At 52.5% G+C, this 23,026-nt stretch overlaps 1 protein-coding gene across 7 annotated transcripts in view; it reads left to right on the plus strand.

Moving 5' to 3' along the window:
- The window catches only part of Cacna2d2 (calcium voltage-gated channel auxiliary subunit alpha2delta 2), a 130,901-nt gene that overhangs the window by 10,983 nt on the left and 96,892 nt on the right, over window positions 1-23,026 (plus strand). For all 7 annotated transcript variants that reach the window (XM_032910526.1, XM_032910527.1, XM_032910528.1 and 4 more), the window contains exon 2: window positions 15,543-15,624. In XM_032910526.1, the coding sequence (XP_032766417.1) occupies window positions 15,543-15,624 (82 nt within the window). The remainder of the gene's footprint in view (window positions 1-15,542; window positions 15,625-23,026) is intronic.

Raw genomic sequence — 23,026 nt, forward strand, 5'->3', positions numbered from 1 at the left:
GGGCTCATTCCCAAATACCCACTCTAGTCCCTCTGCTCCAGGCTGCACCCAGCATCTGGCGGGCAGGGAGACCTGAGGGTGTGAGGCAACACACCCACTTACTTAAACCAAACCCTGGTCAGGCCCAGAAAGCCCAAGGGCTTGTGTAAGAGCATCTCAGGAATCCCCTCTTCCCCCTTTCTCCTGGACCACTTTAGCCTCAGCCTTGCCCAGCTGACTGCAGCAGTCTGTGCCTCCTGCCAAGCCTCGGGGGCTTCAGGGGCCTCAGGGATCTCACCATTTCCAGGCCCTTCCAAAGCAATAATCCTGCAGCAGCTGAAGACACTCCTCATCTGCGTGTCTGTCGTCTGTATCCTGCCCTGTAAGCTGATGTTTACGGTGCCTACAGTCCAGGAGTCTGAAAGACACAGATACTGTCCAGGGTAACACGGGAGTCTCTGCCCACTGTGGTACCAGACACGGCTTTCCACCTACTATGAAGATGGGGGCAGTTGAGAAGGACTTCAGAGGGTCCAGCCAGCCCCAAGCAAGCTCACCTGTGGTGCAGCTAATGTCTGCTTGTTTCTTAGTCCCTGGCAAGGAATCGTTGTCCTCCAAAACCTCCCCACAGCTCCGTGTGAGGGTCACGACAGTCTAGAACACTTCAGGATCTGTTGCGTCCCATATGTGACCATCAAGGTTGTGTGCCCAGGGCCACTGCCTTCAGCTCCCGCATCCTGCCTCTCAAGTGCTCAGTAAATGTTTGCAAAGCAAGTAGCTCATGATCCGCATGGGTGGCCCCAGGGCAAACCAGTCACGTCTGTAGAAACTGGAGCAGGTTTCTCTGTGGTTTGGGGTGGAGCCTCCCAGGGGCTTGATTTGGCTGCTGGTTGTACAATTTGTGCCCCACACCCCTGTCTTTCAGTGATATTGTTGCAGTGGTTGCTCAGAGGTGAAAGGGGAATATAGCATTTAATGTGGGGGTGGGGATTAGCAGGTTCCTTCTTTGTTCATTTGGAGACAAGGTAGCCCAGGCTGGCCACAGGCTTCAGATTCACTGTGTAGCTAAGAAGGACCTTGAACTTCTACCTCCAATGGAATTACAGCATGCACCAGGACCCCAGGCTTCTGTGGTGCCAGGGACAAAGCACAGGGCCTCATGCATGCCAGGCAAATGCCCTGCCCACTGAGCTACCTTCCCAAACCAGAACTAGTATTTCTCTAGAGCCCTTCGGGTTAGCCAAGGTTAGCCTAGAGGAAAAAATAGGCAAGTAAATGACCTTTCTGCTTGACAAGGGTGAAGCGGGTGGTGAACTGTCCCCGAAGAGTCTCCCTGTCCATGGTAAGAGGACATGCTGTTCCCAAATCTCTCCACATTTCCTGGAGGTGGGGGTGTCCTGGCCTCCTGAGAAGACCAACCCACTACCTCCATTCTGATCCTCTGCAGAGATGCTTGCCCAAGTCCCATCTGCCCTGATGAACACTTCCACCTTTCTTTCTACATCCACCTCCTAACTTAAGCCCTTCGCTGTGTGTTGAGCTAAATGGGTCCCTGCTCTCTGGAGGGTCCCTGCTCACAGTCTGTGGGGAAGATGGACAGTGAAGAAGACATATAAGTGTAACTGAACAAGGAGTACCCCTGATTGGCCAGCGCATCATGGAATATCCAGGGAATGTGGAGACACCATAGTCCATGTTACCTATTGTCCCTGGCCGTTCCAATGGCCCTGGACCCTCCTCAGCTGAGGTCACAGAGGCTCTGGAAAGTCACACAGACCTTCCTTCCCCTGAAGATTTGTTGTAGGGGCAGGCAGAAAGCAAGAGTAGAATCTGAGAGATGTGCACCTTGTGCATGGCTCCAGCCCCAGGTGCTGAAGCCCCTGACAGGCCGATCCGTTTCCCTTCCCCTGCTCTTAGATACTGCTGCCCCTTTGAGCTGTTCCTAGAAGCCAGGCCATATGACTGGGGCCAGGCAGCCTGCTGCCCCACAGTCCCGGTTTCTTAGCTCAGAGCTTCTGGGAAGTGGGTGGCAGGGAACAATCCCAGAGGCCATTAAATCGAGTGATTTACATGGTTCCTGAGCTAGTGCCGGGAGAAATATATTTCACAGGTGATTTCCAGACTGGTGGCGTACGGATGAGGCCATTACTCTAAAATGAAGAAGGGTGGAGATTCCACGTGCCCATCTGGAGGGACCTGTAGCTTTGATTTTTGTTTTCTTTGGTGTGTATACCTACTATGGGCTAGAAGATCTGAAGCAGCGGCAAGGGCTGGGGTGGAAAGGAGCTAAGGAATCACAAAGTCAGCCTCTTAAGTTATGGCGTTCCAATCATTCGGTGCCGTAGTTATGTCATCTTTAAAGGGGACTGGATTTTTTTTTTTTTTGGTCCAGTCATTTAACCTTGTTCTCAACAGCTGAGGTTTTAATGACAAGTAGCTCCTCTCTGCCTGGCCACCACCCTGGAGGTGCTGTAGGAAGTGGAGCCTCTGGGTGGTCCATGAAGCCCCTTCTTGATATACCTCTGGATCCCTAGAAGTCTACAGAGGGGATTCGCATAGAGAACCAGAAAGTAGGAAAAAAAATAGCAGAAAATGCTAAGAGCCTTGTGGACCCTTCTGTCAGTAAGAGAGGCAGCAGGGCTAAGAGTGAGGAGGATAATAATACTCTAGCCTTAGGCTTGGAATGTAGCTCAGTTTGTAGAGCACTTGCCTAGTATGCACAAGGTCCCGAGTTCAAGTCCCAGCACTATGCGAACTGGGCTTAGAGGCACAGGCTTGTAACCCCGCGCTCTGGAGACAGGAGGCTCTGAATTTCAAGGTCATCCTCAAGTACGTATGAAGTTTGAACCCAGCCTCTGCTACCAGTACTGAGCCTTAGTACCTACGCCCCTGCCTCAGGAATAAGGTTACTAATAATAGAGTATACGCTGCAATATTGAAATGCATGGGCCAACGGGGTCACCAGTGGGGCCCGGGTGTGATGAGCACAGATACGTGTCCTGTGGAGTGATTGAGAGAAGAAACGGCGTCCACCCCTGAGACATGGTGTCCTTACCTGCCAGCCTGTTCTTTCCTCCTGGTCCTCCTGGTCCTGGCTCAGCTATGACCTGTCTCCGTTGGGTACCAGGAATTGAGTAGGGTCCTGCTCCATGACTCCTGAGTTTACTACCCTCCGCTCGTGTCTATTTTCCTAAGACCGCATTGTTGGGAGCCTGCAACCCTTCTCAGCCAGCATGTCCTTGAGGGTTGGACTTCTTAGGCTTCTGTGTGGGAGCAGCCTGCTTTGGTGCCAGGAATGGCAGGTGGGTACCAATGAGCATCACTGGACAGAGCTCACTCCTAGCTCTGCGAAGCCATGCCCTATTATGCATCGCCCTCCAGCTCAGTGGAACTATCCCAACCTGACCCAGGCTAAGGTCAGACTGTTAAGTAATCACCTCGTCCCCCAGGGCTTTCGGGGCTCCTCTTCAAAGGCCCCGCCCCATCATGGTCAGAAGTCTTCCCGCCTTGCTTGAATCCCAAGCTCCCAAGGGCAGGCCTGCATTGCTGACCACAGAGTCCAGCCCTTACGCCCATAGCAGGTGCTCACTAACCATCCCGACGCACGGATTAATGGCGAGTGCGGCGTGAAACGGCGAGCTAGGGCTTTGCAGAAGGCTGGAGATACCTGTGAAGCATTTTGCCAGTTTTGAGTCCTGCTGGTTCACCCGATTGCCTGTCCTTGAGTCAACCCTGAGGGACAGTATGGGTTCACCAAGCAAAGCGATCTCCTCTCTGCCTGGTCACTCTAGGGATGCCGGAGGAGGAGGAACTCATGCGAAGCCCCTTCCTCTGTGGGTGTGCGTCATCGATGCAGGTCTCAGAGGGAAACCCACACTGAGCTTCCAAGTCGCCAACTGGCCAGGGGTACAAAGCAAGGCAGGTGCGCACTCATGCCGCTGGTGGCTTGGCTCACTTGGAGAAGTCAGTCTAAGAGGAAGCAAATCCAGAGGAAGTGAGTCTTTGGCTCTTCCCTGCATTGGGCTCCTACTGTGGATCTGGAGGCTCTGTGGGGCAAGCTCTACCCTGCAGAGACAACACTCTATAGCCCCATACGTCCACTGGGATACGAGGACGGCTTCTTCATTGTGCTTTGGCTTAGCCTGAGGAGCAAAGGTCTCTGCTGCAGGGGTGGGAAAGGTAATCAAGGAAAGACAGCCTTTAAATGACCACCCCTCTTCCCTAATTTTGGTTATTGAAATCCACCTTGAAGGTAGAGAGTCTGTAGTCTCAGGGCAAGGCCAGGACTCTGAGGTCAGACTTTACCAGGTTCAAATCTGGTTGTGCCAACTGGGTGGACGTTCTTGGGTGAGTTGGCCCACCTCTCCAGGCGTCAGAGTCTGTGAAGTGTCTGTGGAGTGGGTTTGAGTTGGTTTGCACCTGCCTGTTTATCTTGGTAGCAATCACAGAGAATAGCTAGCACACAGTGGGTGCTTTACACCCCTGTTTCCTGGGTGGGTGTCTGCTGAGGGTGAAGCCTCTCTCCTGCTGCAGCGAGGAGGGGGTCAGACCTGGCACCAGTTTGGGAAGACATCTGTCGTCCCCAGACGTTTCCACAAGACTTCTTTGCTAAGCTCTAAACTAAGCTCTAAAGAAGGACGGTTATGGACCCAGACTGCAGCCTCAATCTAAGGTGAGGTGGGTAAAACATGATAAGGACTGTGGATTTGTAGGGTGGAGGTGTGCCGGTGCGTGCCAGGACAATCCAGGAGGGCTTTCTGCCAGAGGTGACTGGGCCTGATAGAGGAGGCACGAAGCTAGGGAACAGAGCTGTCCTTAATAGCTTGGCCTCTGAAGCCTTGGCCTGTGTTCCCCTCTGTACTTGAAGACCTTCAGGGGGCCTAGGAACTGAGGGGGAAATAATGGATCTTGATGGGGGTCTCTGTCCTCCTTGAGGCATGAAACCACACCGAGGACAAACAGGACGGCTATTTGTAGCTCAGTGAGGAATTGACTCACACTGGGGGAGGGGAGGAATGCGGGGAGGGGAGATGGGGACGGTGAATCACAGAATCTGACCAGAGTGGCTGGTGAAATGTGAATGGGGTCTGTCCTGACACCCCTAGGGAGGCTTGAGCTCCTGAGTGGGGCAGGGATGGGAAGGTGTCACACACGTGCTGTCCCTGGCTTATTTGGTGACCTCTACAGGTGTCTCAGACCTGTTCTGTACCTCCAGAGACTAGCTAGGCTACTCCATCCCGGCACCTGCCTAGTTAGGCACACAGGGTGGTGGTCATGTGGTCATGTGGCAACCTCCTAGGAGCCAATTTGAGGGACCTCAGCTTACCAGTTTGTGAAATGGGTCTGGGTGGGGCTTGACTGCAAGAACGTACCAGCAGAAGAGGTTTCAGTGCCTGGTGCAGGTAGCTGCAGGCCTAGGAAGCCTGTGACATAATAGCCTATCCCCAGTACCATGGCTGGAGCCCTCCCCTCTGTCCCAAGGCCTCAGTTACTCCCTAAATTGTTCCTGCTCACTGTTGTGTCCAGCTCAGGACTGGGACCGTCACAGATAATGACACCTGAGTGCTGGCAGTCACTGCGGCCAGGGAAGTGGCTGGCTTTTCCCGGGACCTCAGGAAAGGATTCCAGACCCTACCCTTACGCAATGAGCTATAAATCACACACACATCAGGACTTCTCAACATAGTGCAGGGAAACTAAAATGTGTACACCTCTAAGTAAGACTCTGGGATTCCACATAGAATTTATCTGGAAAACAAAAGGCCCCACTGCCAGGGCTGTTGAAAACCACTTGTATGGCCCAAACTTATCGGTCTACAGATGGGAAACTGAGGCACAGCAGGAAAGAATGTATGCTTGCACAAAGTCAACATATTTTGACTTAGGGCACCAGAACCAAGTGGACATGAGAGCACCTCGGGCCACAGGGTCGGTGAAGACCCTGAATGGCCTTCTCTGGGGGCGGGGGTCACAGGATGGAGGACAGCCCCGTCTGGGTTACTCCTCTGCACTTTTCTTCTTGCTTCCTGGACGAAGTGTCCGTGCCAGCGCACCACCCTTCTGAGAGAGCCATGAATTATGCAGGGAAGCCACAGGCCTGGGCAGGCCTATCATAAATGAGTCTTAATAATTCATACAGAGAGGAGCCAGGGGAAGGGAGGGCCTCCTGGGTTAGTTCTGAGGCAGCCTTCATTCGTGAGCGCGTAGAGCTGGCCTCTCACAGGCTGGAGCAGGTCAGCCGGGAGGTCAGCTGGTCTCAGGGGAAGTGTGTTTGCTTAGTGAAGGACCTGTTTCTCTAGCCCAGAGATCTGGAGTGTCTACCCTCAGGGCTCACAGCCCAAGGCAGAAGCATTTGCAGGGGAGAAAATGGCTAGTTAAAAGCACTGACCTTCCAGGAGGAATGGAGACCAGTTGCTGCTAGGGGAGAGATTGCGTTTTTTTTTTAAAGATGGAATTAAGGTGGGTTTTGCTGAGCTGGTGGTGGGTATGTGGAGGTCTGAAGACGGGAAGAGAACTGTATGCTACCGATGAGACTCTTCTAGGCGGGGGAACAGTATGTTCTAGACATACTGTGAGCTCCAGGCTGTGTCCGTAAGAAGGGAGGAACACCATTCCAAAGGGAATCGGCTATGTGTGATCAAGAAACTGGGGAGATGAGATGCCAAGGCAAAAGCTGGCAACCAGTAAGCTAGCTGCGTCCAGTCCCAGGGGAGATGATGGTCACCCAGGCCAGACTGGAGGTGGAGACTGAGGGTAGAGGCAGAGGTGGTTAATGGGGATGGGAAGGGCGCAATGTGAAGGGAGAACTGGTAGGACTTGCACAATAGGTTAGATGTGGGTGTGAGGGAAAAATAGGTTCCCAGTCACTCCAAAATTTTGGCCTAAACAGAGGGGGTGACCATCAGCAGTAAGAAGTTGAGGGATATGGAGTGGCCCCAGAGGCAAGGTCAAGGTCTCAGCTTCATACACATTCAGAGACCCGCTCGACGCCCAAGTGTCCATATCACACCAGCAGCTGGACATTGAAGACTGGTGTCTTGTCCCCCTCCGAGGATTGGGGACAAGGATCTGGCTGTGGAGGTTAAGATAACGCAGCACAGTCCCTGGGAGACCCCTGGCAGAAAGAACTGCATCGCACCTCTTGAGACATGAATCCTCATGGTCTGGGGGACCTTGGAGTACCCCTGTTTGACCAGAAAACTGAGATGTGCGTGGGTTCATAGAGAATGGCCTGGTATATGGAGGATGTTGGAAGAAAGATGGCCCCTGGTTCTCTACCCAGCAGGCTATCCCCTTGGCCTGCCCTCTGTCAGGGTCAGGGCCCCTAACCAGTGCTTCCTCACTCTCCTGCACCCTGTTTTCTTCCCCACTGCAAACCTTCCTTCTCCCCTGTGCCATCTGCTCTCTCCAGCTCATCTCCCTACTGTGTAGAATTTGCTTCCCTGGATGCTAGAGCAATCCACATTAGGGCTCTCTCAGTGTTACTAGAAAACCCCATCGAGACCTGAAAGAGGGGATCATACCTACACCTGGGGACGTAGAAGTGAGACTCAGATGGACCTTCAACACCATCCCTAACTAGACCTTCAACACCATCTGTAATTAAACCTTCAACACCATCCCTAACTAAACCTTCAACACCATCCCTAACTAAACCTTCAACACCATCCCTAACTAGACCTTCAACACCATCCCTAACTAGACCTTCAACACCATCCCTAACTAGACCTTCAACACCATCCCTAACTAGACCTTCAACACTATCCCTAACTAGACCTTTTTTTTTTAAAGATTTATTTATTTATTGTATGTGAATACACTGTAGCTGTCTTCAGACACACCAGAAGAGGGCATCGGATTCCATTACAGATGGTTGTGAGCCACCATGTGGTTGCTGGGAATTGAACTCAGGACCTCTGGAAGAGCAGTCAGTGCTCTTAACCTCTGAGCCATCTCTCCAGCCCCCCCTAACTAAACCTTCAACACCATCCCTAACTAAACCTTCAACACCAACCCTAACTAGACCTTCAACACCATCTGTAATTAAACCTTCAACACCATCCCTAACTAAACCTTCAACACCATCCCTAACTAAACCTTCAACACCATCCCTAACTAAACCTTCAACACCATCCCTAACTAGACCTTCAACACCATCCCTAACTAAACCTTCAACACCATCCCTAACTAAACCTTCAACACCATCCCTAACTAGACCTTCAACACCATCCCTAACTAGACCTTCAACACCATACCTAACTAGACCTTCAACACCATCCCTAACTAGACCTTTTTTTTTTAAAAGATTTATTTATTTATTGTATGTGAATACACTGTAGCTGTCTTCAGACACACCAGAAGAGGGCATTGGATTCCATTACAGATGGTTGTGAGCCACCATGTGGTTGCTGGGAATTGAACTCAGGACCTCTGGAAGAACAGTCAGTGCTCTTAACCTCTGAGCCATCTCTCCAGCCCCCCTAACTAAACCTTCAACACCAACCCTAACTAGACCTTCAACACCATCCCTAACTAAACCTTCAACACCATCCCTAACTAGACCTTCAACACCATCCCTAACTAAACCTTCAACACCATCCCTAACTAAACCTTCAACACCATCACTAACTAGACCTTCAATGCCATCCCTAACTAAACCTTCAATGCCATCCCTAACTAGACCTTCAACACCATCCCTAACTAAACTTTCAACACCATCCCTAACTAGACCTTCAACACCATCCCTAACAGACACTGGGAAATCTTTCTCAGTCCCCCATCCCTAACTAAAACCTTACCCCACTTTCATGCTTCTTCCTGCTCGTGGACCAGCTTCTTCACTATTGGTGATGAGAGAAGGTGTGGTTATTTGCTTTGTGACCTGGCTCTCCTCCATGTCTGTCTGGGCCAAGTGGGCCACCTGGACTCTCCTGACCCTGAGTGAGGAGACTCCCTGACTCCAACACTTGTTCCTTTGCCCCTCCCCCAGCCCCCAGCAGGCTGTTATGAGTAAATATTGGGTGGACCCAGTGCCCTAATTAAAGCCGAAAGACTAGTCTGGGAAAGGGTGGGGGTAGGGTCAGGGTACAAGTTTGCTGCCTCCCAGCCAGGCAACCAATTAGAAGGAAAAGTTCTTTTTCAGCAAAGAAAAGGAAGGGACAGCCCCATAATTAATAACCTCATTAAGAAGCAGTATTTGGGCAGGGTCCCAAGACACACGTAGATGAGTAGACGAGGCAGTGGATTTGTACTAATTCAAGCATCAGTGGCTCTAGCCTCTGCCAGCTTCCCAGGGTCTGTGAGTCCCCAGTGACAAATGGGCTGCACCAGCTGGGGGTGGGGGTGGCCCTGGGGAGCTTTGTGTTTCTCACTCTGAAGGTCCCCTTGAGTCACAGACAGGTTGATGATGCCTAGTCCCTCTTCGAGCCCTGTACCTCAGTTTATCTGCTTGTGAATTTGGAGCGAGGGTGGAGGGTGTAAGGTGGGAAGTCTTACACCACCATGATCAGCCCAGCACGAGGGCTCCCATCTTGCTCTGGCCTCGTGCCCACCGTGGCACATCCTGTATGAAGCCAGTGCCACATCTCTGGTCTTAACTGTCTTTGGTGGCTTTGCCCATCAGGCCTCTGGAGAACTAGTCACTTTGACTTAGCCTGTTGCCCTCTGCCAGTTTTGTCATCCATGAGAGACTGATCAGATCGGGGTGGGGGCCCCCTCCAGTGCTGATCTTTGAAAAATGCAGGAGCCCAGTAGTAAGAAGGGTGCAGTGGGCCCAGTGGTACCTTCTCTTCCCTAGGGCTTTCAGAAACAGGACACAGGGAGGGGATAGCCTTCCTGGAGGCCCATCTGAGGGTGACTGGAAGATGGGAAGATGGCCCTGCAGCCAGAAAGCTGAACATATGTATAGGATAGCTGTCCTTGGTAGAGCACCTTGCATGAGGCCAACTTCCACTTACCTTCTCTTTGGGCCTGGAAGTAGAAGAGAATAGTTGGCTTCATCTTCCTTTTCCAGATGGGAAAACCTGAGAGCACACATCTGGCTGAAGAGTTAGGAATAGCAAGGGCTGGACCTAGGCATTAGGGTACAGCGGGACATCCGCACACATGGTGTGAAAGGTAGCCCTGAGGATGCTATGATTCTCAGGACAGCCTTGGGGTTTCTGCTGCCCGTGGTAGGGGTGCAGCCTGGGAGAGGGGAGGTTGTTCGCAGCTGCTATTAGAGCTCTGAATGCCACTGAGGAAGGCATATCCCTCATGGCCAGCACGGAGTAATAGACTCCCTGAATACCACCAGCTTATCTTCCTCTGGCCAGATTAGCCCGGCTGGGGCTCTTCAGGAATCGTTGGTCCGTTTTCCCCATCTCCTACTCGCGGGCTTGCCCTGTCTTTCTCTCTTTCAGAAGCCCGTGAAGGAGATGAGGTGGAGGTGGCAGGCCAATTGAAATATAATCAGAATAATTGAATAGCACTTTATTTTAAATCGTTGCCTCCCCCAAAGCTGGGAGAATAATTGGCCAGCCTGTCACGAGAGAGAGGCAAGAGACCTGGGGCCTTTACCAGTGCCAAGCTTGGTTCACTGTGCCCTTGGCAGCCAGAAGCTTCAGCTGCGTGCCTGCTCCCTCACACTGTTGTCTGCTCCAGCTGAGCCTGGTCCTAGCACCTGCCTTCCTGCTCCACACGCTGCTCACCCGCAGGATGCACCCCTCGCCCTTTCGAAGGATGGCTGTTCCGCGCAGTCAAAGCCCCTGGTGAAACAGGCTGCCTGGCAGGGGCGGCGGGGTTTTGATGGGGAGGAAAAATACCTCCAAGTGTGGTGAGAAAGGCTGGCAGAGGCAAACTCAGGAGTCTGAGTCCCTTACTCCCAGCAGGCCTTGGCCTCTTCTGGGCCTCTGTCTGCTCTTGAGCGAAGTCCCCTCCCTCCCTTCCTTTCTGGTCCCTCTGCCGGGTCCAAGCTCTGCCCACACTGTCCATGCCCTCTGAGGGTGAACCTGCAGTGTCACCTGTCTCTGGTTTTTTGATTTGTTTAATTATAGATGAGTTTTCTGCATAATTTATTCCAAAAGCCTGGATTATACTGTACAATTAAATCACATTCTGATCAACAACTTCACATATAAAATTAACAACCAACAACAGTTTAATCTATGCTGCTGCATCTGCACACGGGCTCTTTCTCTTTTTCTCCTGTCCCTTCCCGGCCTCCTCTCCTCCCCCATGCCCTCCTCTCTCCTCCCCTCTCCTCGGGGTGAGCATTTGCAGCGGGCCCCTTAGCTGGAATGCCCCCACCTGAGGTTGGAACTAGAACCTCCCAGCCTTCCCAAAGAGCTTCTGGATGGTTCTGTTTACTGAAAGGCTTCTCAGCACCAGCTCTTCACCTCACATGGGTTGACTTTGTTCTCTTGCCTGATGGGGATACCTCCCTCCCTCCCTCCCTCCTCCCCCCTCCCTCTTGGGTCTAGAGATTGAGGCCTGAGGTTCCACAGCTCCAAGTACCAGCTTCTTCCCTACTGAGCTGAGTCAACCTGCCACACCACGCTCGCCCTTTGTGCCCCGCCGTGCCCTCAGTAGGCCCTTAGATCGTGAGAATAAAGGTCATACTGTACGGATGTCTAGCCCTTGGGAGACTGTCCCATATGATTACTGCTTATCAAGGAGCCCCTGTGGGTGTGTTCTAGCCTGGTCTTGAACTTCTGATCCTCCTGCTTCCACCTCCTGAGTTCTGCAACTGTAAGCATGCTTCGCCACAGCCCGTTGATATGAAGCTAGGCAAACACTCTACCAACTGAATTATACCCCCAGGCTCCCCATCACAATTTTTAGACAATTGTTATTATCCTTGTTGACAGGTGGGAAGGCTGAGGTTCCAAGGGGACAGAGCTCTCGAAGACTCTGCAGCTGGCAGTATCAGCCTCTCCCCTGAGGCTCCTCAGGCGCTGCCTTGTCCTGGAAGGAAGGGCATGTGGACCCAATGGGGCTGGCTTCTTTTTAAGTGGATGTCCCTGTACCCATCTCACCAGGTGTCTTTTTGTTGTTCTTATCTGTGAAGTAGGGCTGTGATGTCTTTACCTCCCCTACGTTCAGGCACCTGGGAAGACAAGACACAGTTCCCACCCTCTCCGGCTCACACTGGTCACGAAGTGCTGCAGCCCTGGCTGCAGCGCCCTCAGCCTCCTCCTTCAGACTCCCCAGCTTGCTAATTCGGCGCTTACAAGCACTTAGAGATAAGCAGTGGCATTTCAGCGAAGAGGATGGAAAATCCCCAGGATCTGGGGCGCTAGCAAGTGGGACCTCTTTGTTGGAGCATGACCTGTGAGCTGCACTATCTGGCCAGGGGGTATCGGCATGGACTTGTGGGTCCACGTCCACAGGAACACTGGCAGGATTTGCTCCAATTACCTTTGAGCGAGTGAGACTATGGATTCTGTGGGATTGAGCTCGACCATGCCTCTGTCAGGGTTGAGCGTGGCTTAGTGTGTGGTTGCTCTGGCCTCCAGACAGAGATGCTTGAGACATGCTCACTTCATCAGGCTCCTCAGTGCTGTGTATCCGCCTCCCTCCCAGCTAGCACTGGTCACTGGCAAAGCCCTAGAACCCACAAAGTCAGATCCCCGCGACAACGAGATGGATTATCTGTCAAGTCCCTTTTAGCTCCAGGACACAGATATTGCCTTCCTAATTTGGTTTGGTTTAGGTGAAGAATCAGAGGGACTTGTTTTCCTTAGCATTGCCCTGATAGGCAGGAACCTAGGGCCTACAGCCCGCCTGTGAGGCCCAGGATACCACACCATACCATACCACACCACGAGGACCAGAGCTATTCCTGAACCCCAGAGACTGAGGTGGGAGAGACTCAGAGAGAGGGAGTGCATATGTATGTCTTAGGGGAGAATTTGATTTTGCCCTAAGATTTGGTTCTTCTAAAAATTATTTTAGTGTTGGAATAGCCTTCTTCCACGAAATGATGGAGATTACATTAATAGTGTGTTGTCTAAGCAGAGTAAAAACTTGGCATCCGTGCCTGCTTTTCCAATTAATTGTCTTTTACTGATCTGTGAGATTCCAGAAACAAGGGCCCATCTGCATACTAGCAAAGAGTCCATACCCAGGTGGAATCACTGGTGACCGTGACCAGTTTGGGAAAAGCCATTAGCAATGGTTGGCTTTTGGGGAAGGGAGAATTGGTTTTCTTGAAAGGTATGACCCCAGGTAGGTGGACCACACTGCGGTGGATGGTCCCACACTCATGAGTATCTGGGCGGCACAAATGAGGGTCAGTGAGTTATTTATAAATAAGTGAATGAGAGAGAGAGAGAGAGAGAGAGAGAGAGAGAGAGAGAGAGAGAGAGAGAGGAGGGCCAGGCTGGTGGAAGACAACCTTAATCTCTCTACTTAGGCAGTAAAAGCAGGTGAGTCAGAGCCAGTCTGGTCTACAAAGAAAGTTCCAGGCTGGCTAGAGTGACATAGCAAGACTCCGTCTAAAATCAAATAAATACATAAATAAATACATAAATGTCATAACGTTGGGAGTTAAGAATAGACATGGGAAGGAGGCGGAGGGGGTAAATGTGACCAGAACACATTGTAAGAAATTCTCAAAGAATTTTAGAACGCTTCTCAGTGTGCTTCTGGGGTGGGAGTGGGGCTGTGATTTCGGGCCTTTGCCTATTCCCGTGGTGTAAATGTCCCCACCGCGGCTGTTCCCAAGCGCTGAAAGTGATATGCTGAACTGGAAAGAGACGCACACTTGCGACTCCAGAAAACTTCAGTAATAACTCCCGTGTCCACCCACTCCTGGATGAATGACCTTGGATAGTGTCTTGGCTTCCTCATCTGGGATTTGGGGATTTTGTTTGCCTCTGTGAAGATGGAAGCCAGAGAGCACAGGACGTGCGGGCACTGTACTTTGTACATAGTGGGCCTCTCCTGTAGATTCATGCAGGAAGGTATTTTGTTCCCTAAACCAATGAATGGCTGAGGTCAGGTTTAGGGTCAGGGCAGAGCTGATGGGTCTTTTTGAAGCTGGGTCCTTGACCCTGCCCGTTCTATCCAGATATATGACTGCGTGAGACTCTGCCCGTTATTAGCCCCCAAGACTCTGTAGTCTCAGGATAACAAAAGAGCCATCTGCCACATTGTCCAGGTGCCGTCAGGGCCATAACGTCATTGCTGGTGGACAGGGGTCAGGCTGAGACGGTGCTGCTCTCTTGTAACTCTCTCTCTCCAGACTGACAGCTGAGCCTACAGCCTGTCCTCTACATGATGTGAGGTTAGATTTTCCTCTATGGTGGGGAACAGAGTTGGGGAGTCAGGCTGTGGCTCAGCCCACAAGCTGAAGCAAATACCTCTTTCTTTTGATGTTGATTTTTTTTTCCATCACGGTCCTGACATTCAGCTTGGCAAATTGCAATTAGTGATCTGCCTGCCTCCTGCTCTGAGTTCCCATGCCAACCGACCGGGGCACACACAATGGCATGAGCCCAACCCCCCCAGCACAGGCCTGTGGGACAAGGAGCCAGATGACAGTCCTGGCCCTAGGTGACCTTAGGGGGTGGTGTTGGCCCTGAGAAGGGTGTTGGGGGACTGTTACAACTTTTCTGACATCATCCTAGACCACTGTGCCCTGTGAACCCATGGCCTCTTTACATCTCTGTGGTGGGTTCCATATAGGGCAACAGCATGCTAAAACGGACGTAAGGCTGAGAGTACGAGGTCGTGGGGACACCTGGTCATCTTACCGCTTACAGAGATTCCTTTACAGCATCCTTGGCTCCCAAAGTCCTGTGCTTTCTTGTGCCCCTCTGAAATGGCCCCAATTATCTCCACATTCCAGAAGAGGAAGAGAGACAGAGATGGTGTTTAATGATCCCGTGGTGGTGTGGTACCAGCGTACAGAAGGCCTGTCAAGGCTTGCGGCTCAGAGCCTCTGCTTGCCAGACCTCCAGAAAGGGGCTGGATGATTTGTCCTGGAGCCCTGGGTGGGCTCGTGGTAGATATCCAGCCTAGGGTCTCTGATGAGCATCTCTAGCAGGGAACTAGAAAGGCAAGGTCCAACTGAGTTAGAAGTGCTCTCTGTCTTCAGGCCCAGGGAGGCAGGTACCTCTACCTCCTCCTGTTTACATAATGGGTTGGAGGTGACAGCCGTGCCCCTCCCTTTCCTCAACCTTCACCTGCCTTGTCACTGTCCTCCCTAGTGTCTGGTCTCTGTCCTCCCTAGTGTCTGGAAGTCCCCACATTCAGAACAGCCACATCAAGGACTTGTCTTTATAGTGAACAAAGGTCTCCCTGCAGGCTTCTTCCAACCTGCTTAACTCCCTCTGGCTAATCCACAATACCCTTTCCTCTCCTCCCCGGCTGCCAGTCAATGTGAGGAAAGCCTAGGCCACCAGGCCAGACTTCAAAGGGAAAAAATCAGAGGCTCACTCTGGTTCCTGTGTCTGTTCCTTCTCTGGTGAAAATTGAGTTGAGTGAGTAGCTGTCCTGGTCCCCCTGGGTGGCCAGGATTGGTTGTTGCAGCTGCAGCTCCAGCAGGCCCTCCTGACATCTCTTTCTTCCCCGGATTGCAGGATGCAGCACTGGGCCCGGCGCCTGGAGCAGGAGATTGACGGTGTGATGCGGATTTTTGGAGGCGTGCAGCAGCTCCGAGAGGTAAGGCTGGTGCACTTGCTTTCCTGTGGAGACCTACTTCCCAGCAGGAATGAGAAAAGGGTACATAATGAGGGAGTAAGGAGAAGGTGACATTGTTGAAGTCCTGGCATAGTGAGGTATAGTACCGGATCTCAAGTAGTGATCCTTAGGTCTCGGTGTGACCTTCAGAGACCTGTTGGAATGGTGGCCCACTGTCATGAACCTTGTCCCTGAAAGGGTGTTGGGGCTTTTCAGTTTTTAAGTTTGGTGAGCTCTGTATTTGAGGTAGTGCCTTGAGAGGGAACCCAGACCGTTGAGGGGCCATAGCTACAGGGTGCACAGAAGCCCAAAAGTCTCGTCAGCAAGTACATAGTATGACCAAACCAAGCAAGACCCAGGAAACAGGAGGGGGCCGATACTCCAGGCACTATAGTCTCGTGAAGTGGCAAGTCTATCTCCGTTAAGTGTCGGAATGAGGGATCAAGGTGCAGGGGGTGGGTGATTGATTAGGCGCCAGCGACCACATTCATCCTGGGAGATTATGTTAATGTTTGAAATAGCGATGTGAAGAGCGGGCCATCCGTCACCCCCAGAAGGCTGCGAAATGTGTTGCTGTCAGGCTACAGGCTGGAATGCGGAAGCTCAGAGAGCCAAGCTCTTCCAGTAATGTAAGACTAATGGGACGATATCTCTGCTGGGGTCCTGTAAGGGAGACCCTGGCCAGGATCAACAGAGGAATTAATGGAGTTCTCCTTCCCGTAGTTGGCCTGGGAACAGCAGAGAAGACAGTCACCACTGGGGGTTCAAGTAAGGGTCTAGGCCCAGGGTTCAGTAACGATTGTTTCTGACATCCCTTGGTCAGTATCAGGGTCAGGAGCTGTAACCTGGGGGCGGGGCGGGGGCCAGGCAAGGGTCATCCTCAGATTGTCAGGCTTAGCTTCTAGGTACCCAGGAAGTGGTAACTTGGACTGAACATATTGACAATGCTTATGGATGTGGGACCCCTGGCATAAGGGATGCTAATCAGAGATGGCTAATTCGGGGGTGGCATGGTAAGGAGGGGCACTTGGGTCTGAAGGTCTGAGCTAGTAGCTTGGTCATCTTTCCTCCTCAGATCGCTGGGGCCTCTGTACCTCCCTTTCCTGGTGCTGGGCTTGATCAGCAGTAGCCTCATCCTACTCTTCCTGTGAACTCTAAATGACTCAGCTGCACTTGGAAGCCGCCAGAGCTTCCAGAGAAAGCACTGTAGGAAAAGCTGTTCCGGAACAGAAGTCAATTTAGGCTCAGGAATAGCATTCCGCACTAACCAGGCTATCAGTGGGCACTGCCAAGTGCAATGGCGTAGGTTAGTGGAGGAACGGTGGGTCCCTGGAATGTGTGGTGCCTGCTTTTCCAAGTTCCCCAGGGGGTATTGGATGTACCAGTTAAGAGCCCTCCAGGATCTTGCATTTATGGGCAACTCGGTGTTTATGGAAAAATAATGTATACTCCATGCATGAGATGTGGATCTGTGTGGACTGCTGAGCTCCCTGGACGCTGAACACCAGGCATGAGTCTGACTCGGTGAGCCTGTCGTATGCACCTTTAAGAGACCTGGATCCAGGGTTTGCCTGGAAGATGAGGTAGTGACAAGCCGATAATACCGCCCCACCCCCTAGAAATCATCAGAGTTCTCTTCATCGGTCATTTTCTCTCCTAGGACAATTTTTTTCTCCTTTTGGACGGAGTGTGAGCGTATCATCTCTGACTCTCACCAGCCCAGAAGTGAACAGGCTGCCACAGCTGGCTTAGGGCGGAGCTGGGGCTCCTGACTCCTGCTCCAGCCGATCCTCTGGGTGCACAGGGAGTGCCTGGGGCTGTGGGGACCTGGGCAGGGATGTGCTTGGTGTGGCAGGGTGGGCAGAGAAGTGCTGACCCAGCGTCCCTTTCTCTTGGCAATCCCTCCGCTGCTCATGGCTGCCAGCTCTCGGGGCCTCTGTCCTGCTCCAGTTTTTCTCACCTGCTTCCTCAGCCTCTTCTGCTGACAGCTCTGGGACTGCTTCTTGGCACAGAATATTCTGCCAAGATGTGTCTGTGGGGGAGGGGACAGGTGTACAGTTCTAGGGGAAGGGAGCAACCCTGTGGAAGCAGCAGTGAGCTAACCAGTGAGCTCCCCACCTGCTCCGTACTTCACATCTGACTCCCACCCTCACACCTCTCCCCTTCTTCCCAATGCCTGAGTGAGGGCTGGTGTACCCTGCTTGTGTTGGGCTCTGACAGGTCAGGAGGACGGTTGGCACAGAGCTGTGACCCAGCTGCCAGTATTACCACAGACCCTCTTACTAGTGCTGCTGAGCTGACAGTTTCCACCCCCACCCCCACTGGGGCTGCCCCTCCTCAGGCTTCTGAGCTTCCCAAAACTCCTGCCACTGGGGTGATGAGAGCCCCCTCCATGGCTCCACTCCTCGCCTGCCCTACTCCTACAGGCTGCCCCACCCCCCAGTAGCTTGGAGCCTCAAGGGCTGGCAGCTGCAAGAGAGCAGAAACTGCAGACAGTGGCATTTGGGAGAGTTTTCCTTGCCTTGGCATTTTCCTCCTCCCGACCTTATCACAACCCCATGGGGGCATGGCTGGGGGCAGACTGTGGCCCATTTATAGGTTAGAAACCTATACCCCAGGGTAAGGAAGCTGCCTAGGAAGACCCCCCATCCCAGTGACCCTAGGCCACCTACTCTGCTCTCTCTGCATCCTTAATTTAGCCAGACACCCCTGAGTTATGCTCTCTCGGGCACTGTAGCCCCCACCCCAGCCAGTGACCACGCTTGCCTTGCGCAGTCCATGAAAGTAGGAACTCTAAGCTATCTGCCCCTTCCTAAGCCCACAGGACCCAGTGAGGTCTCCGGAGCCCCTTCTCCACCCTCCCCCATCAGCACCATATTGTCCCCATCCTAGGGGGAGAGCGGAGAACATATGCTTGGGCTCTGAGCTCATTTGCATAATGAGGATATCAAATGAATAATTCATCAGGTGCCTGGGGGGGTGCAAGGGGAGGATGAGGAGAAGGGCAGGCCTCTCCTCTTTGAAGCCTAGGTCAGGGACATTTCCACTCCTGAGTGGATGGCCAGGGTGCAAGGAGAACAACTCTGGGGTCCTTGTGGAAAGCAAATCGGGAGAGTTGTCGTCAGGCATGGGACAGTTGTCCAGTTCACCAGCCCTGGGATAAGCTTCTGACCTGATGAGAAAGAAACCCCCTTACAGGGAAGACCCTTTGCTCTAGACTAGAAGTGAGGAGGAACTGTTGACACAGCTGTCTTGGAGCAGGGGCCTGAGATGGTCCTGTCAGGAGGACTATGGCCTATCTTCTGAAAACCCATGTCAAACTCCACGTACCTCATTGGCTGATCAGGGCAGAAATGCCTATGGCCCTGCCTATAGCCCAAACTGCCTTCACCAGCATGATGATCTTAGCCCAGGTACATGCTACAGGTTATCGTCACAGGCCTATCATTAAGGAGGGAAAACCAAGGTCCTGTCAATCATCTCTAGCAGCCAGTCCTGTCCTGGAGTTCAGACAGGCCAGCATGAGTGCTGGAGGGCAAGGTAAATGAACCAGCTTAGACAGCAACTCCCCAAACTGTGAAGCCTTCATCCACAAAGAGCAGGACCCCGGGTTTGGAAACCCCCAGTCCCAGGCTCCTTCTGGGTCCTTCCAACTAACTAACATCCTTCAAACCAGGTGATTCTGGTGTCTGTGGTGTCGACCTCTTATGAGAACCAAAAATAGCATTTCTAAACCAGTGCCAATGGCACCATCCTGTTCCGTCTTGTCCACCCCTGGCTATGCCTCCTGCTCATCAGCTCCGTGCTCCCAGGAATGTGTAATTAATATTTGCAGAGTGCCACATCTGGAGCTGGCTATCAGCAGGGACCAAAGTCTGGAACCATCCAGGGTCCTCTGTAGATGCCGCTGAGAAATCTCTCTCTGTCCCCTCCCCACCTCCTCCCCAGCTGGCACCTCTGCAAACCACACTCTGGCCCTAGCCTTTGCCGAAGATGTGGTCTGAACCCGTTTGAGGAGCTTGCACACTGGGCATCCAAGGCAAGGTTAGCAGTGCCCTGAGGTGACACGGAACCTCAGAATCACAGAGGGCGGGATCTGAAGAGGAAGCAAAAAGCTTGGGTCAGGGGAGGTGCCAGGGGTTTGAAGAAGTCCAAGAAAGAAGGGCCAGGCAAGGCAGAGGTTGTGACCCCTGGTCCCACGGTGGGTCCTTCCGCCAAGAACTGATTCGTTTGTGCCTTTGAAAGGCAGGCAGCAGGCAGTTCCTTGGGTGTTCAGTACACTGAGAGTCTGCTGGGGGACAATGAGGGAACCCCACACTTCCCCTCCCAGATCCTCACTAGCTACCACCCCCAAAGAATCATCATCCTAGTGGCTCTGCACTTGCTTATCACACAGACCCCACCCCTCCACCGAGCTGCCTGCCTCCCATCAGGGCCCAGCGACACCCTCCTCTCTTCTGGCGCAGATGATGATGGTGTGGAGCTTGTCGTGGTTGTGGGAGGTGGTAAGGGGCTCGGGTGTGAAATATGCCGCTGGGTAGGGATTGCTGTCGCTTGCCTCCCTAAAAACCCACATATATTATTCTTTAATGGAAAGTTAATTGTCTTATTATTCCCTCCATATGGTCCTCTTGCTCGGCACCCAGCGGGGATGCATGGGGCTGAGGGGGGGCTCCTGGGAGGGCGTCTGAAACGTGATGAGGCCGCTGCTCGAGCGTAATTGGTTACAGAGAGGCGGGTGCATCAGAGCCTGGCCAAGCCCTGTCTGGACCTAGCCCTTTCCCTACCTTTTCCCTTCCGTTTCCTACCTTTGGTGTAGCAACTCTCCCCTCCCCAGCCCACACGCGACATCATGGAGTCTGGAGCACGCTTTCTAGTGGGGATGCACAGTGTTAGATAAGAGCTGCCCTTCTGCTCCACCCTGAAATGCACACTCTCTAATGAGACTTAATGGAAAACGTTTCCGTACTGGAAGGGTTTTTCTAAAAGCTGTCTTGTCTATCATAGGATCTGCTGCTGCCTGTGGATAAGGTCTACCTACCCTTTCACACAACACACTAGAAAGGGCATGAAGTAGGTTGGAGGGTGGCTGCCCCGGGACACCTGCCCTAGGTAGAATTTCTGTGTTGTTAACTTCTGCTTCAAGCACCAACAACCTAAGTTCCCAAGATGCTGGCAGTTCCTGCAAGTCTGCTAAGGCTGGCCAGGCACTGTACCTTTCTCAGTCCCTCCCCCTCCCCCAGCACAGCCCTCCCCCTCTTCCTTCTTCTGGGAGTGTGAGGGCGGCATGTCAGAACTACCTTAGCAGGTGGAAGATATGGTGACAGGAAAACCCAGAAGAGGTCTGGGCACAAACATGCACATGCCCTTCACCCCTGGAGTCTCAACAGGGAAAGGCGGGGGCAGAGAGCCTTCCTAGGGGGCTTCTAGGATTCTGAACATCTCTGTAGGAAGGTACTGTCAAGGTTTCTGGGGAGTCCATAAGCACTGAAGGGTCTTGAAGAACAGTCTCAGATGGGATTGGTCAATGATACATGTGTAGGGAGAGAAACCTCTGGCTTCTAGCTTTTGACAAGAGATTGCTGTGGAGCACAGCCAAGGTCAGCTCTAGGGCATGAGGAATAGCTTGGAGTGAGAGAGACATGTTAGGTGGTTCGTGTCTTCTGAAGGCAGACCGTGCCCTGAGCTCACACTCAGGCGGAGCTGGGATTGAACCTAGGGTCTACGCCATCAGCAGCACCTGAAGGATAATGTGGGTTGGAACGACAGGACTGGATGGTTACTGTGGAACCTGGAGCATGTCCACCTGGAAAATGGGGATCCAGTCTGTCGTCATGGGAGATGGAGGAGCCTCCGGGGAGCAGAGACAAGGAAAGCTGTGAGGGAGCCCTGCAAGAAAGGGTGTCTTCCTTCTATATGTCCAGGACAAGCTCATGGCAGTTCCAACGGTTGGCCAAAGATTTTTTTTTTTTTAATTTGGATATCAGAGTGCCGTCCTTGTTTTGAAAATTGGGTTTCTCATCCCAGCTGATCACAACACAGTTTTACTGAGAAAGGCATACGGTCACCAAGCTTGGGTAGGGCCAGAATAAATAGCGTCTATGAGCAAACGAAGGGTGGCGATGTTCTTGGCCAGAAGCCTAGGGAGCCAAATGCAGAGAGACCATGGGGAGGAGATAGAAGTTAAGGGGACCCTTACATCGCAGAAGACTCTGACTTGATTTATCCAGTTAGCCAACAAGTCACCCGCTTGCCTCCCAAGCCCTATAAGAAGACTATGGCAACTTGTCTAGCATAGACTCAGGGACAGTACAAAGCCACCAGGCTCCAGGATAGTCTCCAGGAATGGGGAGGTTGGTGGGTCAGGCCACACCTAGGACCAGGGTTTCTTTAGGTGGATGGTCCAGGGATCTCAGGGTCTCCTGCCTGGGGCCCCTCATCTTAAGGAAGAGAGATGACAAAACCTTTCCAGATAGACAGCACTTCCCTGATGTTCTCTTGTCTCAGGAATTCTGGAGATGCCTACGGATAAGGAATGCCTACCCATTGCCAATTTATAAAGCAAGACACCTCCCAACACACACATACATGAGAAGAATGTTCTGGTGAACACATGGGCTCCCTTCAGAGATTCCCCCAGAGAGGCCGGCTTTGTAACAGAACAACAGGGCTCAGCGTCTATGAAGACCCAGCCCTAGCTTGTGGAGGTAGCCAGGGACTCTGCTCTTTCCCCCTCCCCCAACTTCCGCACTCGTCTTTGAAGAGTGACTGGACTGATGAGTCTAGAGCCAGGGGCTGGTCTTGGTAGTCTGGGATTGGAGATGAGAAATGGGATGAAGGACCTATGGGTTTCCATCTTGGGCCATGGGGGACAGTTGACCCAGTCTATATTCCCCCCTGCTCCCTTCTTATCCATGCTGGATCAGTGGCAGCCATGGGGACACTTGACTCAGATTCATGGAGCCCCAAGCACTTGGCAGAAGCAGAGAAGTAATTGGTTTTGACAAACCACAGCCGGCCCCAGGGGTAGCACAGGCAGCGTTTCCCACTACCCAGCCGAAAATGGAGGTGTCCTTTCTCTACCTCTCCCGAGTACAGATGTCTTTTCTGTATGGGTAGAGGCGTCGCGTTTGGAGAAAGTGATGCCACAGATGTGGTCTTCCCTACATGTCTTTCTGGCCTTGGGACCTGGTGATTCTGGAGGCTGGCTGACCTATTATTTCACACAGAGGGAGGAGACTGAAGTAGCTGGATCCCGAGTAGACCCCTAAGGCCCTGTCCTTGTCTATCCTTGGCTTCTCATAAGCCAGATAACCACATGACTGGCACTTAGGCTTGGGTGCCTAGCTTCAGGGTGCACAGCAGGATGAGAAACAAGCTAGGC

Source organism: Rattus rattus, chromosome 8 (assembly GCF_011064425.1).
Source record: "Rattus rattus isolate New Zealand chromosome 8, Rrattus_CSIRO_v1, whole genome shotgun sequence".
Taxonomy (NCBI): domain Eukaryota; kingdom Metazoa; phylum Chordata; class Mammalia; order Rodentia; family Muridae; genus Rattus; species Rattus rattus.